Source organism: Saimiri boliviensis, chromosome 4 (assembly GCF_048565385.1).
Source record: "Saimiri boliviensis isolate mSaiBol1 chromosome 4, mSaiBol1.pri, whole genome shotgun sequence".
In the NCBI taxonomy this organism is placed as follows: Eukaryota; Metazoa; Chordata; class Mammalia; order Primates; family Cebidae; genus Saimiri; species Saimiri boliviensis.
This window is the reverse complement of record NC_133452.1, coordinates 67608438-67628946: the sequence shown is the minus strand read 5'-3', so window position 1 is coordinate 67628946 and position 20509 is coordinate 67608438. Positions and strand designations below refer to the sequence as shown.

Genomic DNA, 20509 nt, shown 5'->3' with positions numbered 1-20509 from the left:
ATATAGTATGATGATTTTTTTCTCTTCTTGGAACAATTACTAAGTTGGATGATAGAAAAACATTCCAAATTTTTAAATAAAATCAAAAAGGTTATTTCTTCTCAACGGTTTGTGACATTAGTCCAACTTTATTTGGAAACCAGTTCTTTACTAGATTTTTGTTTCACCTTCTTGCACATATCAAGACCAATAAGCTATTCAGAATTTCTCTCATTTCTTGAATTAATGTTGTTGGGTGGTTATATTTTGTCTTAAAATGTTGCATTATCTGGATGTTTTTGTTTATTACATATAAAATTTTAAACTCTGGCTTTAGAATAATAAAATTTAATTATTTGTTTCTTAATTTAAGCTAGAAAATGGGTTGTCCTAAGGAATTAAAAAGATTTATTTAAACATTCAAACTGGCAACAAATATGTAAACTTAAAGTGGAATTTGAATTATTTATTTTAAAGATTGATAAAGAGTAAGAAAATTTTAATTCACTGTTATCTAATATTGATTCAGTATTATAATCAGTAAAATATTGGCCCAATATTACTAGCTATGATCTTTATTGCATACTTTTATCACATAGAAACTACCATTTTGAACTGAAAAAAGTAGAAATTTTTTAAAATTTTATTTGCTAATAAGAATCCACTTATGGCTTGCATTTCTATAATTGTCCCTTTATTCCTAATTAACTTTACAAGTACCTTACAATTAGTCAGTTATTCTTCTGCTTCACATATAAGATCTTTCATTTTAGTTACATCTTATTAAGTCATCTTATTGCACATTTTAGGAAGTTTTGTATATTTTGCCTGAATAAAATTTTGCAGAAAACTATTAGTTTGTAGTGGAATAGACAAGGGCTTTGAAGTCAGGCATGAGCAGATTCTGCTAGTGGCTCTATCACTTGACAGCTATGTGATCTTTGACCAAAGGAGTAATTCCTGTAAAATAATATTATGTTGGATGGCTTTGAAGATTAATTGTAACCTGAAACACTTGTTTAGTGCTTACTCTGTGACAGCTACTCTTCTAAATGTTTTGTACGTGCTAACATTTATTCTCTATTGTAATTCTATGCAGTAGCCTCCCTTACCATTCTTTTTTCAGAGATGAGGCAGCTCAGACTGAGGTTTTAGGCAACTACCCAAAATTATAGAGATAGCAATTGGCAAAGCCAGAATGTAAACCCAGTCTAGCTCCAAATAAATGTATATGTAAGAGTAAAGAGTAAAGAAGAATACCGCTGTTCCTCTCCACATACACAGAAGGAATCTAGCTTGGATCTTTATACCCATTAGACAAATAATTAATTATTATCCTCCATAAGTCACCAAAGATTTCAAATATATTGAGTGCTATTTGACAAGTTGATTATTTTAGTAACTATACCACCAAATTGGTTACAATCCAGAATAAGAGAAATATTTCAAACTGATATGGCATCAAACAACATTTTTTCTCTTCTTCCTGAATATTAATTTGCTTCACCCGTCTAGTCTCTTCTGAGTTGTAATTCCTCATAGTTAGAGGAATTATTACAACACTATGACTTCTTACTAATTTATAATAGGTAGTTTGCTAATAGTATAGTCACCTGATATACATGTGTCAAAATATCTTTGATGAGGTATGAATTGCTAGATATATAACAGGCTTATTCAAGAAAGTTTAATTTATGAATGACTGTGCTGGGAGTACATGGTGTGAAATTTGAAAGGAAGAAAAATAAATGTTCTGCATTTTTAAAGTACTAGTTTCCTAAGGACAGAGGTTGGAGGGGTTTAGGGATCAGGTGCTCTACCTTTTATTTCATTCTCCAAACCAATTATGATTCTTTTGGAGGCAAAGGTCTCAGCTAGGTCACTCCCAACTAATGAGACAGTAATGATTGAAGAGAGAAGGAAGGCTGTGACAAGAGTGAGGGAACTGGAATGAGACAGAGCTGGTAGAAGGTCACAAATTGAAGGGACATATTTAAAAAATATACTCCTACATTTTATGGCCAAAATTATATACTACAGTTTTATTCATTGATTAAAAGAGTTGGTTTGTTTTGGAGAGCCATCCTTCATAAGTGTCAAGTGTCTTCTTAAAAGGGACTTAGAATAAAACAACTAGCAAAATGCTCTCTCTTCTCCCAAGCAAGACACTGAAATTTGCAAATAATTTGGGCTTTTAACACAATAAGTGCCATAAAAATTGTGCCACCGGCATGGCGGCTCACTCCTGCAATCCTAACAGCCTGAGAGGCCAAGGCAGGCAGATCACTTGAGCCCAGAAGTTTGGGACTAGCCTAGCCTAGTGAACTGCCTGACTCTACAAAAAATACAAAGATTAGCTGGGCATGATGCTACATGCCTGTAGTCTCAACAATTTGGGAATCTGAGGTGAGAGGATCACCTGAGCCCGAGGAGGTCAAGGCTACAGTGGGCTGTGATAACGCCTCTGCACTCCAGCCTAGGCAACTGAGTGGCTCTGTCTCAAAAAGGAAAAAAAGAAAAAAAAATACGCAAAAGAATTTTGATTTCTGAATAGAGACAACATTTAATATAATATTTTCAGTGCTTAATTTTATAGTGTATGTCAATGCAGAGGATTAATTATTCTGGAACTGTTTACGAATTTTAGGGGGATAATTTTCAGTACTTAAGGAAAGACCTCTATATACCTAGGCCCAAAAATAAGTAATAACTAAAGAAAAAGTCAAAATTATATTTGTATCATGTTAAATCTTGGCAGCAATACTAAGGCAATTTTACCAGTATAGCTGTGTCTACAAGAGAATATCCCAAAGTTCATAAAGCAAGCACAAACCCCATGTACTTAAATCTCTCTCTCTCTCTCTTACTCTCTCTCTCTGTCACTCACACACACACACAAATACACATATACATATATAAAAGTAAAGAAAACTTCTGATATTTTCTTTATCCTGTAAAAATTATGTGATTATTCTTTTTCTTTTTGCCAGGTGGTATTTTTGAATATGTGGAATCTGGCCCAATGGGAGCTGAGGAACTTGCATTCAGATTTGCCGTGAACACAATTAACAGAAACAGAACGTTACTACCCAATACTACCCTTACTTATGACACCCAGAAGATAAATCTTTATGATAGTTTCGAAGCATCCAAGAAAGGTAATTGATAGATTTTTAACATCTTTTTTTTTCTGGAATTTAAATTTTGGGATATTCTTAAGATATTTCCTATTTTCAACACATAGTTAGTAAGTTGTTAGGAATATTTGCATGCAAAGATTTATTTTCCAAGTGCACATAAATTTAATCAGAGAAGATAAAGTGGTGTAATTACCTATTGCAAAAAATCTGCTTATAACATGAAATACAATTACATCTGTGATAGTGAAACTGTTTTTTTTCTATTGATCCTTCTCTCTTGTTATTAAAGCATTCCTGTTTTCAAGAACCTACAAAACTAAAATAAGTATCAGTGGATTTTACCAAGTCTTGCAATTCGTTCTTACGCCTTTATTTGTATTATCTGTCAATCCCACTATATTATTACTGTGGTCTCAATTTATTGGCTACCTTGAAAGATACATGGTTCTAAGTTACTTCAAAATGCCAGTGTGATATTGAAACTTAATTGGAAAATTTTAAACAACCATTAGTTTATGTATATTTCATGTTCATATTTTAACCAACTAATATTTCTTTTTGTAACTGAAAATAAATAGCTGACAGTGTAAAAACTGGATTATATAAGGAAATAATTAGAATACATTATGAATTTTATTTCTGTGTTTTAACTGTTTTGAATGTCAAAAATACAGAAAAAATGTTTTAAAAAGAAAAATAATTTTGTGGAATAAAAATTTAACATTCATATATGAAGGAAGGCAATACAGAAAACTTATTACAGCCTTTATTTTAACCCAACAGCATTCAGTAGTAAATGTGTTTGAGAGTTGTTTCTATAGTCTTATGTTGGTGATCTTTTCTTATATATGTAGATGATCTTAAAGTAGGTGATCTTTCCTTTTGCATAGTTAGCATTTACATAGCAGGAATTAAATTTTATAATAAAGATTTTTCTCAAAAGAGAAGGCTTACAAAATGTTTAATATAACATTATATTTTTAAACAATGTTTGCCTTTCTGTAATGCTAACATGGTTTTACTCTAGCTACCTTATATTGATGGAAATGTATATACAATTATTTCTAATTCCAGTTTAGTGCAGTTTTTTTTCCTAAGCTCGTTAATATTAATGGTAGCTGACAAGGCACAATATTTTTCAAGATGAAAGTATCCTTCTTTCCCCGCAGCAGCTAACTAGTGTTTATCAAAGCCATATTCTGCATGCCTTTTAAATTAATTCATATCTTTATGAATACAAATAAGTTTCCACATTTCAGAAACATGTCAGGTGATATAAGGTTTTGAAGATTGAGAAAAAGGTTAAAGGTAACTGTGAAATATTACATTTGTCATCATAATTGCAAAATGAATCATTAACTCAAGACTATTACATTTGATTAGTGGCATAGCTCATGATTGTTTCCATTAGTAAGAAGAAGCTTTGCCTCTAATAAAAGCATTTGATCAAAGAATATGGTATATAAATGCAGTATAGATAAAATATTTTTAGATTTCTTAATGGTGATTTCAAATGATCAGCATGAAAAAAACACAGGTTCAAATGTTCTAACAACAAACAGAGTACTATCCTGGGAATGCCCTAGCAAAATTATAAAGTGATAAAGTCATGCAGTTTGACCAAAATATGATAAGGAATTTACAAGCTTTGTTAACCAATAAAAACTTATGGGAATCAAGTCCATCAGTTCACTTTGGCTTGAAGCTAGGAAAAGCTCAAATAACTGTATGAGTAACTTTCTTTGTGAATGTCATGGTTTGGATTTCATCTTCTGAAGCTCTTGTTTGTTGAGTTATTATTGCTTGGAGGATAGAGCAATACATAAAAACAACATAACAGAGAGAGCCAATATGGGTTTTTAGCTTTATCAAAAATGTATATATTGATAATATTGTTAATGATTAGTTATAAAATAAATAAGTTAGACATTAAAACATTTTAATTATCCAATGCCAAAAAATAAGAAATGAAAGGTTACATTTTAACATTTTATCCAATGTTTTTCTGTTATATTTTTAATAGGTAATAATGTTCTGCTCAATTAATACTTTGATGTATTAGAGCTTGAATATTATTTGAATCATATATTATTTTTTATTTATTTATTTATTTTTTTTTTGAGACGGAGTTTCTCTCTTGTTACCCAGGCTGGAGTGCAATGGCGTGATCTTGGCTCACCGCAACCTCCGCCTCCTAGGTTCAGGCAATTCTCCTGCCTCAGCCTCCTGAGTAGCTGGGATTACAGGCACGTGCCACTATGCCCAGCTAATTTTTTGTATTTTTAGTAGAGATGGGGTTTCACCATGTTGACCAGGATGGTCTCGATCTTTTGACCTCGAGATCCACACGCCTCAGCCTCCCAAAGTACTGGGATTACAGGCTTGAGCCACCGCGCCCAGCCTGAATAATATATTATTTTTAAGTAACTGTTCTGATAACTGAAAGCTCTAATCTTGCTTGAAACACACTTAGAGACATTCTAAATAACCTAAAACAGTGTTTTTAGCTTTTCTTGGTTTGTGATTTGTCATAAATCTGGTGAAAGAAGATCATTCATCTTCAATATACAAGAATTAAAATCTCACGTTGAGTGAAAAATTCTAAAGTCTATCCGCATTTATGCTAATTTAGAATTCCAATTATTATTTAAAAAGAATCCATGTACTTAAAAACAGTTTATTTAGATTATATTGAATTTTTAACAATGATTAAACAAATTTTTTCAGACAATAATTTAATTATTAAATATTATCATGCTTAATTCACCTATATTATATTTTATGCAGAAAACAGAGAAAATGACCAAAATTTTCTGAACACCAAATTTATACCTAAAGCTCAAGAACAATCCTTCTCTGTCCTTTAAATATTTGCAGTGATGGGCAAACCATTGCCTCTTGAGGAAGACTGTTTCATTTTTTAGCATGTTTTACTTTAGTTTTTTTTTTTTTTTTTTTATACAGAGGTTTGGTCTGTCACCCAGGCAAAACAGCAGTGGCACCATCATGGCTCACTGCAACCTCAATGTCCCAGGCCCAAGTGACCCTCTTACCTCAGCCTCCCTAGAAGCTAGGACTACGGGCATATGGCACCACGCCCAGCTCATTGTGTGTGTGTGTGTGTGTGTGTGTGTGTGTGTGTGTGTGTGTGTTTTAGTTTTATCAGAGAGGAGGTGTCACTATATTATCCAGGCAGGTCTCGAATTCCTGTTCTCAAGCGATCTTTCTGCATTGGCCTTCCAAAGTGCTGGGATTACAGGTGTGAGCCATGGCATCTGGCCATTTTTAGAATTAAAAATAGTAGTAATAGTTCAGGCATGGTGGCTTACGTCTGTAATAGCAGCACTTTGGGAGACTGAGGTGGGCAGATCACAAGGTGAGGAAATTGAGACCTTCCTGACCAATGTGGTGAAACCCTGTCTCTACTAAAAATACAAAAACAGTCAGGCATGGTGGCAGGAGCCTATAGTCCCAGCTACTAGGGAGCCTGAGGCAGGAGAATTACTTGAACCCGGGAGGGAGAGGTTGTAGTTAGCCAAGATTATGCCACTGTACTCCAGCCTGGGTGACAGAGTGAGATTCTCTCTCAAAATTATGATAATAATAATAAACTGGGTAAAAAATCATGAGAAGCTTCTATTTTTTTCTAATTTCCCTTTGTCCATCAAGTGAAACTAACTTAAGCTTCTTTCACATGTTAGGTCTTCAAATATCTAACGATATTTTTTTTGTTCCCACTAATTATTCGCTTTCTAGGCCCAAGCTCGCTCTTTGTGTTGGTGTGCCTTATAGAAAGTTCAGTCACGGCAGTCTATTTTAATCTGAATACCTCTAGTTTATTCATGCCTTTCTTAATTACTGTGGTTATTATTGATATGAATAAAATTTTCTGTGAGTAAATACAAACTTTAAAAAGTTTAGAATAATAGGAAACACTTACAGCATCCAAAAGCCAAATATATCAAGATGACTGAGTACTTGTCTAATGATTTTGATGTTTTCCTACTCAGTGAGACTGATCCATATGAAATCACCCTCTAAGAGCCATAGCAGGTTTCATGTGGCTGAGTGCATGCATAGCCTGACCTGTATCATCAGACATGTGGAAATACTCAGCTGTGTGTGACCACAGCTAATTGCACGATAAAGGGGGAAACACATGGCTTTTGATTAAGAAATGGAAAATGTAAAAGCTGTTTGATGAATTTCAGAAGCTGAGTTATTCCCTCATCCCCTTCACATAAACTTGTCTTCCAAAACAGGCACTGCCCCATTAAATTAAAAAAATATTAATCTTCTCTCTCCTTCCCTCTCTCCCTCCCCTGACTATTTATAGAATTATTTGAACATTGAGCTGCAGGCATCTGAGTGAATTAATTCCCTTGTAACAAAAGGAAAATGTTCAGTCAGACAAAATTTTAAATTAGTGAAAAGCAGATATATTTAAAAATAATCTTTCTTCAGGCTGATACCTTTGGGTTTAAAATAATAATGTGGTATCTGCTGGCACACTGGCATCTCTCCTCTCATTATTGACAGACCTTTATCTCCTCTTCAGCCTGTGATCAGCTGTCTCTTGGGGTGGCTGCCATCTTCGGGCCTTCACACAGCTCATCAGCAAATGCAGTGCAGTCCATCTGCAATGCTCTGGGAGTTCCCCACATACAGACCCGCTGGAAGCACCAGGTGTCAGACAACAAAGATTCCTTCTATGTCAGTCTCTACCCAGACTTCTCTTCACTCAGCCGTGCCATTTTAGACCTGGTGCAGTTTTTCAAGTGGAAAACCGTTACGGTTGTATATGATGACAGCACTGGTAAGAAAAATTAGTAGCCTTTGGAGCTATGCTTTAAATATAGATGATTTTCTGAAGCCCATTCCAGGTTCTTATTGTATTCTTAACAGGTTTTTTTTTTTTGTATGTTTGTGTGGTTGTTGTTTTTAAATTAAATCAAGGGTGGAAAGACAGAATCAAACACCAACTCTAATTTCACATATCTGAACAAAGTATACCTATATTGCATACTTTTTATCTGTATTTGAAAAATAAGCATTTTTTTAAATTCCTGTGAAAGATCAGCTAGTTTGGTAGGTTGGATGAAGGATAGAGATAGTATGCAATTTTATATGTAAATATATATATATATATATATATATATATATATGTGTGTGTGTGTGTGTGTGTGTGTGTGTGTGTATTAGAATTTCAATCATTATTTAAAAAGTAAGAATGCATGTATTCAAAAACAATATGCTCTAACAATTTAGATCATATTGAATCTCATATATATATATATATAGATAGAAAACCTGTAATCCCAGCACTTAGGGAGGCCAAGGCAGGTGGATCATTTAAGATCAGGAGTTAGAGACCAGCCTGGCCAACATGGTGAAACCCTGTCTCCACCAAAAATAGAAAACTTAGCCAGAAGTGGTGGCGAATGCCTGCAATCCCAGCTACTTGGGAAGCTAAGGCAGGAGAATCACTTTAACCTGGGAGGCAGAGGTTGCAGTGAGCCAAGATCATGCTATTGCATGTCAGCCTGGGTGACAGAGTGAGACTCTGTCTCAAAATAAATAAATAAATAAATAAAAAATAAAAATGAAATTTTAATTTTAATTTCATTGGAAGCTATATTGGTGAAGCAGCTGCATACTATTTTGCTTACTATAGTGTGATAATTAATTTTACTTTAAGATGTTTATCAAAAATATAAACAGTGCTCTTATAATTAGAACAAAATAACATTTTATATCAGGACACTTCACTATACTTTCATAATTACATTGAGATTTAATTTCATTTGTATTTAAATTCTCTCAAAGTATTCCAGGAGCACATTTTGTTCATGCATGTAGTATATAGAACTCTGAAGAAATTTGACCATTTGCCAATAAAATTGATCATCTGCAAATTGATAAATAAGAACTCTTTCAGGGAACAAGAAACTGGGAACTATAGGATTAAAAAAAGTGCAAATAATTTCAAAAGCATTTTTGTTTAGATAAGAAAGGATGAAATGCATCTAGATAGAAATTAGAGTTATTTTGTTTTCTTATTTTAAAATGTGAAATATTTATAATTGATTAAAATTAGAAACACATCGAGTCCTTAAAAATAAGTATGTTTGATTTGTCTTTTAGCTCAGATTAAACCTATTAAATTTATTATAGTTTTCTTTCTAAATAATTACTGCTTTGTCACTGGTAACATTCTGTGTGCCAAATTTGTAATGCCAGTTTCTACAGGAACGATTTCTCTGGGTATGTATAATAAAATGGTCCAGGGCATTCTCAGTTGCAAATTGGTCCACTTATGTTTATGGATGGTCATCTACAAAAATATATGAGTATAGATACATGTGCATTGTGAATCTGTGGACTGTTTTTTCTCCAGTCCTTCCTGATGTGATTCAGGTACATGAGGCCCAAACATTGTATATTCTTATAATGTATACATTATATACCTGTATGTATGCACACAGATATGTACATCAAACATGTGATATTTTGTATTTATTCATTATTATCCTTGAACTCCTCATGGGAGGAAAAAAGTTGACAAGTGTTCAAAATGTCTATAGACATATGACCTTTCTTCACTATCCTGTGTGTGTATGTGTGTGTGTGTGTGTGTGCGCGCGTGCACATGCACATGTGTGGCATTTTAGTTTAATACATGTGATTCTTAAGTGATTGGCCAAATAGTAACGGGATTTGAACCAGGTCCTATAATAATTTGGTAAAAGACAGCCTTATGTAATTGATCTATCCTTGCTTTAAATTATATTCTAAATTATATCATTGAGGCAAATATAAATAGGGAAATATGTATAGCTAGTTGATTATATACATTTAACAGAGTCCTGACCTCAAATTAAATTTATTAAAATGCTTACTATTTAGTTACTAGTTACTGTTTAAAGGAAACTTTGCTATTCCTTTGGCTTTGAAGGTGACATAGATACTTGGAAATTTGAAAGATCTGATTATTTAAGTAGTAATGCTAACTTAGAGTTGTTACAGAATTATTCATAGAATAAGTATGTATTGAAAGCCTCTGAAGAATAAAACTTATTACTGTTATATTTTATGCAACATTTAATTCAATGAATTTTGATTGATCACCTGATACATGCCAGGGAGATTATATGCCACTAAAGGAATTATATGCCACTAATGGAAACAAAGGCCCAGCCCTTGTTGAGCTTCTAATCCCTATTGAGGGACATGTAATTATTCATATCTTTAATACTATTGAATGGGATAATTACACTTGTAACTGACCAATTGTTGCCTCTTACTTTACAGCATTTTTGAGAACCTGAGTAGTTTTTCATTATTTAATATCGTAGAACTGACTCTAAGATAGGCAGAAGAGTCCCTTTGAGATGTATTTATGAATATGTAGTAGACTTTTTGTCTTTCTGTTTATGTTTAAAAGTCTCAAGGTAGAATTTTTTTCAACTTTTATTTTAAAATCAGGGAGTACATGTGCAGGTTTGTCACAAGGGTGTGTTTTACATGATGCTGAGGAGTGGGGTACAGCTGAACTCATCACCCAATCAGCATGGTACCCAATAGGTAGTTCTGCAACCCTTCTCCTCCTCTCTCCCTCCCACTCTCATAGTCTCCAGTGTCTATTTTTCCCAAATTTATGTACAGATTTGCCAAATGTTCAGATCCCACTTATAAGTAAGAAAATGCAGTCTTTGGTTTTCTGTTCCTGTGAAATTCACTTAGAATAATGGTCTCCAGCTGCATCTGTGTTGCTGCAAAGAACAATTTTTTTTTTATTTTTGTGGCTGCATAGTGTTCCATGGTATATGTGTACCACATTTTCTTTATCCAATCGACCACTGATGGGCATCCTGGTTAATTCCATGTCTTTACTATTGTGAATAGTGCTGCAATGAACATATGCGTGCATGTGTCTTTTTAACAGAATCATCTATTTTCCTTTGTGTATATACCCAGTAATGGTATTGCTGTGTCAAATGGTAGTTCTATTTTTCATTCTTTGAAAAATCTCCCAACTGCTTTCTACTATGGCTGAACTAATTTACATTCCCATCAAACTGTACAAGCATTCCTTTTTCTCTGCAAACTTGCCAACATTTAATTTTTGACTTCTTAATAATAACCATTCAGACCATTGTGAAATGATATCTCACTGAGGTTTTGATTTGCATTTATCTGATGATTAGTGCTGTTGAATATTTTTTCATATTTTTTGGTTGCATGTACATCTTCCTTTGAGAAGTATCTGTTTATATCCTTTGCTCACTTTTTAATGGTCTTATTTATATTTTGCTCATTGATTTATTTCAGTTTCTTACGGGTTCTGGATATTATACGTTTGTTTGATGCATAGTTTGTGAATATTTGCAAGGTATAGTTTTAATGATAGAATTCAGCAAAGAGAATTTGTAAACTTCTCAAGAGAGCAAGATGAATATTTGATGATGTGATAGGAAATCTGATTATAGCTAGGACTGTGAACCAAAATGGAAAAAACTTCACCTCATATACAATAAGATAAACATCACAGTCTTTATAATGGACTTATATATCTGCAGTTTACTGAAGGGGACACATGTGCCATTTTGTTTACATGTTTCCTTTTTTCCTTTCCATATTTATTTATTATGTGTGCTATTCCTCCCATTTATATTCATTTCTATTTTGTTGTATTGTCCATGATAATTATTCTTCAATCCAGTCTTTGTTCCCACCCCCAAAACAGATGGGATGATAAATGAAATATAGTGCTGGAGTAGGAGAAATTCTTAAAATGATGTTAACAGGAGCTATTTATTTTTTATGATAATTAGCATTTGTTGTTGTCATGGATGAATGCTTTTAAACACCCTGAAAGTCTGTTATAGCTCTGAATGATGTCCAAAAATGATGGAAAAGAATTGGCTTCAGAAACAAAGCTGTGTTTCTGTCAGTCATTTTGGAACATATGATTCATTTTAAATATAAACTAAAAATAAGTTGGATAGCTGACAGCTTGTAAGCAATTCCAGGATAAGTTGTGCATATTTGCTTTAAAATCCCTGTGTTTCATCTTTGTTTATAGATTAGCAGTCCATTAACAAAAAAACTCTGGACTGGTAAACAGAAGCCTGAGATTTTAGTCCCAGTTTTGCTACTAAATTACCAGTACAACCTCAGAAAAGACAAGAAGGGAGTGGAAATGACTGCAGAAATGAGCTATAATGCACCACGAACTGACATTGTGGTAGCTGCTGTCACATAAACTATTTCACTTAATCTTCACAATTATACGAGTCCCAAAGGAAACAGGTTATCACAACATCATGACTGTTACCTCCAGTGACTGGCTCCCCTGCCCACCAAGCCTAAGCCAGAAACATGAATGTCTTCCTTGATTCTTTTCTTTTTTCAACTCCACAATCAGTTGTCAATTCTATACTTCTATGATCTCTAAAATATTTTATTTCTTCCTACACCCTACCACTTCTTAGGTTGAAATCACCTTCCTTTGTCATCCGGATTATTACTAACAGCCTTCTAACTGGTCTCCAGTTTTGTAGTCTCTCCACTGCAATTAGTGTAATTTTTTAAAAATACAATTCTGATACATTCCCCTCTTAATAGCTTCTCATTCCTCTAAGGCATTTTTGAGAAGACTTATGATGTTTGATGTGAACTAGTCCCTGTACTTCTCCAATGGTATTTGAGTCTAAATCCCTCACTAATTTATTTCAAGTTGAGCCATTAGACACCTTTTAGTTGTAGAAAATAATACTCTTTTCACCCTGAAAGCCCTCATTCTGATCATTCTGATCCTGTTCCTCCTAGTCACGAAGTACACACATGTACATGTGCACATTTGTGCAAACACACTCATGCGTACCATCTGGCTTAGATGTTACAATGAAGGGCTTCCCTGCCCTGCTTTCAAGTCTGGAGTAGGTCTCTCCAAACACATCCAGAAGCACTGTAGAAACTTCCATGACCATCCTCACACCCCTGAGAACTCTGATCACACTCTGAATGGCTTTTCTTGGGTGCATCTTCTACTGGATCAACCACACATCTGAGCAGGTTGAACCCTAAGGCTGCTCACTATTTTATCACCAGCATCTAGAATGCTGCTCGATTGTGGAAGTACCTTAATACTTCTTAAAAATAGGAAGATGTTTATATCCATTTTTAAGCAACATAATTCCCAAGAGTTAAGTATTCTGCCCAAGGTCAAATTTGGTTAGGTAGCCTTTAAGTGCTTGCCATTTAAGAAATAAATTCAGCCATAATTTTCAAATATATGGACAAGATTTTTGTTATAATTTCAAAAATGTTATAAGAAGGAGTGAATTGTGTTTATATTTGATTTCAACTGCTATTAAACATATATATATATATATATATATATATATATATATATATACTTATTTGAGCAACCGTTCATTAAATTTTCATATACAAGCTGCTATCTTAGGCAGAGGGAACAAGAATTGTAAATAAAACATGACGCTCTACATGGGCTCAGAGTAGGGTAAGTTGGGAGAGAATAATGCTATACTCTAGTGTAACAAGTGCTCAGAGAGGCAAGAAAACAGTATCATGCAGCTCAGGAGAAGAAGCTGGCTGTAAAGGATGGAGGAGAGTTTTAGAGAAAGTGACATTACTATAAAATTGTCATGAAGGATAAGTAAAAATGCTGCAACTGGAGAAGAGTCTACAGGGTGCAGCATGTGTAACTGTGAGGATGCCTGAGGGAGCCAGTTTGTCAGGAAAATGCACTCACTTCATTATGACTAACAGAAACAAAGAAGATGAGGAATGATCAGTGGATTTGTTTAAAAGCTAGCATAGGAGAGATCACAAAGAGATTTGTACTACCAAGTCCAGTTTTACTTGGCCACCCTGCCCTGGAATCTGCATGGTTATAGCAATATCGGTGATGTTTGTGTGATGAGTCTGCTTTTCAAATCACCATTAAATGCCTCAAAAATGGGCATATATCCATTCATTGTTTTCCTGGAAACTCAGAAAAAGACAGAGAGAGAGTGAGGTCTGTCAGTCTAGACTATTGTGGTTACTATGGTCTTTGGTGTGAGAACATTCTAGATTGAAATCCTGGCCCTGTTGTGTAATTTTTAGCAAGAGATTTGACCGCTAAAAGTCTGAAAAGTGAGGCATGTGTAAGGTGAAGATAATGCATACCATACTTCTCAGGATTGTTGTCATGTACAGTGCCTTATAGAGCAAACGTAACAGGAATTTAAAACTTTCAACAATTTAAATGTTATGGGCCATGTGCCATTTTTCTTCATTAAACTCTATGCTAAAGAAGTTATTATTAATCTCACAATTTTTGAAATTGATACATATTTATTGTAGCAAATTCAGGAATTACCATAAAGTATAATAAAAATAAGATAAAATAATCAAGGTTTTTACTATCAAGTTAATGATTTTAGATTTCTTTCCAGTCTATTTCTCTACTAATACATACACACACATACACATGTACACACAAGGAGCATATCACTTAGAGTTCTGGGCAAGAAACAGAAGAAACATGTAGCTTGTAATCCCACATTTTTAATATGAGAAAACTTAGATGCAGTGAGTTGAAGTAATTTGCCCAAGGTTACATAGCACATAAGTGATAGATCTGGGTTTTGAAACTAGGCAGTCAACTCTAGAATCCACTCTGTTAAATACTGTGACATGATGTTAGTTGTTTCATTTTGTGGGACTTTTTTTTTTTTTTTTGCTCTTTTTAAAAATTATTTTTAGCAAGAGAGTGGCATGATTAGAACTACTTTTTGTTAATGGCTTTCTGACTATAGTGTGGAAAATGTGTTGGGGTTATGAAATATGGAGAGCATTAGGGCAACACCAGAAGCAGGAGAATTTCTGAATTCACCAAGTTGAAAACAGATGACAGTTTCAATTAAGAAGGTTTTGAGGCTGGGCGCGGTGGCTCATGCCTATAATCCCAGCACTTTGGGAGGCTGAGGCGGGTGGATCATGAGGTCAAGAGATTGAGACCATCCTGGTCAACATGGTGAAACCTCGTCTCTACTAAAAATACAAAAATTAGCTGAGCGTGGTGGCACGTGCCTGTAGTCCCAGCTACTCAGGAGGCTGAGGCAGGAGAATTGCTTGAACCTGGGAGGCGGAGGTTGCGGTGAGCCGAGATTGCGCCATTGCACTCCACTCCAGCCTGGGTAACAAGAGCGAAACTCCGCCTCAAAAAAAAAAAAAAAAAAAAAAAAAAAAAGAAGGTTTTGATGAAATTACGTTGAGTTGAAGAATCCTAAGAGGACTTAGGAGATACAGATTTCAGAATTTATTAAGTGGATCCTGGGAAGGAGTGATGAAGACAGGATACAAGAATGATTCTACATTTCTAGTCTGGGATACTGATCAGTGGCACATTTACCTAGAAGGGGAAAACAAGAAAAAGAGCTTTGAGAAAGAAGATGGTGGCTGCTTCTTAACATATTAAGTTTAAAGCAGCTATGAAATGTTCAGTCGGTATCATTCAGTGGTATTGGAGTTCTCATAAACACATCTTTAAAATAGTAATTTAGTATGAGAAGGCATATAACACATCCATTAGTATTTTGCTTTGCCCTTCATTTGAACTTCTTTGTAGTATTAGAAAATGAAAGGTTGGACACAGTGACTCATGCCTGTAATCCCAGAACTTTGGGAGGCCAAGGCGGGTGGATCATGAGGTCAGGAGATCCAGACCATCCTGGCCAACATGGTAAAACCCTGTGTCTACTAACAAAACAAAAATTAGCCAGATGTGGTGGCGTGTGCCTACAGTCCCAGCTACTCAGGAGGCAGGAGAACCACTTGAATGTGGGGGCACAGGTTGCAGTGAGCCGAGATCACACCACTGTACTCCAGCCTGGATGCTGGATGCCTGGATGACAGAGCAAGACTCTGTCTAAAAAAAAAAAAAAAAAAAAGAAAAGAAAAGAAAAAAAGAAAGAAAGAAGAAAAAAGAAAAAAGGAAAAAGAAAAGAAAATCAACAAAAACAATGAAACAAAAATAGGATGATAGTACAAAAGGATTGAGTTAATCAGTGGGCAGCCGTGGAGATAAAAATAGACGTGATAGACATGAGAAGATTTTAGGGAACAGAATGTACATTCTTTTAATTAGTAATGGAAAAGCAGTAATCTTTTTAGGAATTGTAGTGTTTGCCAACTTGAGCCTTGACTAATTTCTGTAATATGATTATCTTTTAAAAAGTCAAAGCTTTTATCTTAAGCAAAAGCAAAAAAACACTTTCTTTAAATGCTAACTTTATTCCTTTGGATGAAGTATATTTATAGACTGCTTTAGATACATCTTTCTGTGTTTTTGGAGATAGATTAATAGAAGGTCAATTAATAGTGAAAACTCATTTTATTTTACCTTGCACATATATTTAAATAGAATAAAATAAAATTAAAGTTAATATAAATTATATATTCCCAGAAGACAGTAATTTTTGAATAATATAACAATTTTTGTATTAAGAAGCACACAACCAAATAATTTTAATTTTATTTCAGAGTGTGCTAATTTGGATCTAAGATAATTATAGGCTGTATATTTTAAATACAAGCTTCAAGCGCTGTGTTCTCTAATTCCAAGTGCAAATACAATTAACAATTATTAGTTAAACTTAATTATTTGGATATAGTTGATTACATAGCTTGGTGTAGTAGTATTTTCATACAGTTGGTTATGCTTGAACTTATTTTTTTATTCCTGTTTAAGCAATCATAAAAATATTTTAGGAAAAAAAACAAACCTCAAGATGGATTAAAGACTTAAACATAAGACCTAAAACCATACAAACCCTAGAAGAAAACCTAGGCAATATGATTCAGGACATAGGCATGGGCAAAGACTCCATGACTAAAACACCAAAAGCAATGGAAACAAAAGCCAAAATTGGCAAATGGGATCTAATTAAAAGAAAGAGCTTCTGCACAGCAAAAGAAACTATCAGACTGAGCAGGCAACCTACAGAATGGGAAAAAAATTTTGCAATCTATCCATCTGACAAAAGGCTAATATCCAGAATCTACAAGGAACTTAAATTTGCAAGAAAAAAATCCCATCAAAAAGTGGGCAAAGGATATGAACAGACACTTCTCAAAAGGAGATATTTATGTGGCCAAAAAACATATTAAAAAAAGCTCATCATCACTGGTAAATAGAGAAATGCAAATCAAAACCACAATAAGATACCATGTCACACCAATTAGAATGATGATTGTTAAAAAGTCAGGAAACAAAAGATGCTGGAGAGGATGTGGAGAAACAGGAATGCTTTTACACTGTTGGTGGGAGTGTAAATTATTTCAACCATTGTGGAAGACAGTGTGGTGATTCCCCAAGGATCCAGACCCAGAAATACCATTTGAACCAGCAATCCCATTACTGGATGTATACCCAAAGGATTATAAGTCATTATGCTATAAAAACATATGCACACATATGTTTATTGCAGTGCTATTCACAATAGCAAAGACTTGGAACCAACCCAAATGCCCATCAATGATAGACTGAATAAAGAAAATCTGCTAGATATATACCATGGAATACTATGAAGCCACAAAAAAGGATGAGTTCATGTCCTTTGCAGGGACATGGATGAAGCTGGAAACCATCAGTCTCAGCAAACTAACACAGGAACAGAAAACCAAACACCACATGTTCTCACTCATAAGTGGAAGTTGAAAAATGAGAACAAATGGACACAGAGAGGGGAACATCACACACCAGGGCCTGTCAGGGTGTGGAGGAGCTAGGAGAGGGATAGCATTAGGAGAAATACCTAATGTAGATGATTGGTTGATGCGTGCAGCAAACAACCATGGCATATGTATACCTATGTAACAAACCGTAAGTTCTGCACATGTATCCCATAATTTAAAGTATAATAAAAAAAAGAAAATTATTTCTTGAGTTCTGATTAAATGATAGTGAACATTTCCAAATATGCTCATAGGACTAATTCTCTAAGTTTTAAAACCTTTAAAATATAGGGCAACACTAAAGGACAAAAATATAGTTTCAAGTGCTTATCAATCACATAATGCACATTTATTTTAAAGTGTATATGCTATAGTATCAAATGTGATAGGTGTTATGAAGAGAAATAAAGCAGGAGATATGTGTAGGGAGTACATGAGAGGGAATATTGCAGTATTAAGTAGGAATGTCAGAAGATACCTTTCTTAGAAAGTGACATTTGAACTAAGACTTGAATAAACTAAGGAATTATGTCATGGAAATATCCAAAATAAAAGTGCTTCAGAAAAAAAGCAAGGAGGAAAATTATAACCCAGAGGAAAAGAGACTAAAAATTTTGAGGCAAAGGAGTCATGTTTTAGCTTTGATGATGAGTTTTTGGAAAATCTAAAAACCAAAGGAGACTATTGTGACACCTGTCACTTGTTTTATATGTGTACATATGTATATATGCATAGATGTGTTAATATATGATTGCATACTTATAGGTTTCATTACTGTTTTAGTGACAACAAAGTCATTTCTTTTAAAATTGCTTTGTGTAAGCCTGGGCAACATAGTGAAACCTGGTCTCTACAGAAAAAAAAAAAAATAATAATAATAATTAGCTAGGTGTGGTGGCACTCACCTGTAACTCCAGCTACTCAGGAGGCTGAGGTGAGATGGTTGCTTGAGCCCAGGAGGTCGAAGCTACAGAGAACCGTGATTGTACCACTCAACTACAGCCTGAGCAACAAAGTAAGATTCTGTCTCAAACAAATACACAAAGAAACAATAATTCACTATAAAGACTTGCCCACACAAAATTGTATTTTTATATATTAGTTGCATAGTAATGATTGGGGTCCATAACTCTGGCCCCTGAAAAGTTGACAGCATTGATTTTTAATTGCAATAAGATTTCAGATAAAGAAGAGATATGCCTGACATTTATTCATTTCTGCAAGATGTAGTAGGTCATTTATTGAATAAGTGATTCTGTATTAGAAATACCTCTAAAAATATCTGTATCCTGTCTACATTAAATTTAAGCGTAGGCTTGTTACTTGTAATACACTAGGTTTTAAAACCAGTTTTCTGACTGGGAACGGTGGCTTATGCCAGTAATCCCAGCACTTTGGGAGGCAAAGGCAGATGAATCACCTGAGGGCAGGAATTCGACACATGGCCAACATGGTGAAACCCTCTATCTTCTAAAAAATACTAAAATTAGCCAGGCATGATGGTGCTTGCCTGCAATCCGAGCTACTCGGGAGGCTGAGGCACAAGAATCACTTGAACCTGGGAGGCGGAGGTTGCAGTGAGTCTAGATTATGCTACTACACTGCAGCCTGGGTGACAAAGCAAGACTCCGTATCAAAAAATAAAACAATAGTTAAGTAAAAACAAGTTTTCTGATTCCTGGGACCTAATGTTTACTATTCAACATTCTATAAAGTTTACCTCGTTTTAAATATATGGCATATAAGGTATATTCAGATACAATATTATCAAAGAATCTAACTTTTTCAGAATGCAAGAAAATAATTAAAACTCAAATTCTAGACAGGTTAATTGTCCATTCCAGAATTCTTCCAAGTTAGAGGTTGAACAGTGTCCACTAGGATAGTATTTCAGTGACTCAAAAAGGAACCTCAAAAATATGTTTTTGCATGAGTGCATTAAAGACATACTAATACTATCTTGTTACAAACAAGATTCTGAGTAACAAACTCTAATGAAAATGCAAAGTCTAATACGCATTTCTTCTTATCCCCAAAGGAATTATTTTACTATCACAAATACTACTTGTATTTTTGTAAGTCCAATAATCTTTCTTCTGAGAAGACAAAACTTATTATGTAACATATATTACACTTATAACTCCAAGCACTGGTTTTGAAATTTAATTCATAGCAGAATATAAAATTACTACCTGAGCTATTGTTAAAACTATAAGTTCCTAGGCAAATCTCTATGATTCAGTAACAACTTATATTCAGGAGCTTGCGTTTGGCAACATAGCTAATTGTAGTAGGCATTGCTCACATTTACTAATATCTCTGGTTATCTTCACTTCTAAACCTTGAAGAGTTGCAGTTTCCCAATCCTCTTGTGGCCAAGTGGATTGCTTTAGCTGATGAAATGCTCACTTCCAGGTGGACACATTTAATTGCCTTGCTCTTCCTCACCAACTCGTTAATTCCCTGACATAGCAATTGTGCTACAAGTTCAAAGCATCCTAAAATACTACCAAAATATCAAAGATTGCTACCCTGGAGAATTGTCTGAATCTACAGCAAACCTGGCTTTTATGAGACATAATTTTTTTTTTTTTTTTTTTTTAGACGGAGTTTCGCTCTTGTTACCCAGGCTGGAGTGC

General features: G+C 34.3%; 1 protein-coding gene across 6 annotated transcripts in view; it reads left to right on the top strand.

Annotated features, from left to right (window-relative positions):
• The window catches only part of GRIK2 (glutamate ionotropic receptor kainate type subunit 2), a 721121-nt gene that overhangs the window by 239831 nt on the left and 460781 nt on the right, over nucleotides 1-20509 (top strand). For all 6 annotated transcript variants that reach the window (XM_010333764.3, XM_074397666.1, XM_074397667.1 and 3 more), the window contains exons 3-4: nucleotides 2970-3137; nucleotides 7678-7935. In XM_010333764.3, coding sequence (XP_010332066.2) covers nucleotides 2970-3137; nucleotides 7678-7935 — 426 coding nt within the window. The remainder of the gene's footprint in view (nucleotides 1-2969; nucleotides 3138-7677; nucleotides 7936-20509) is intronic.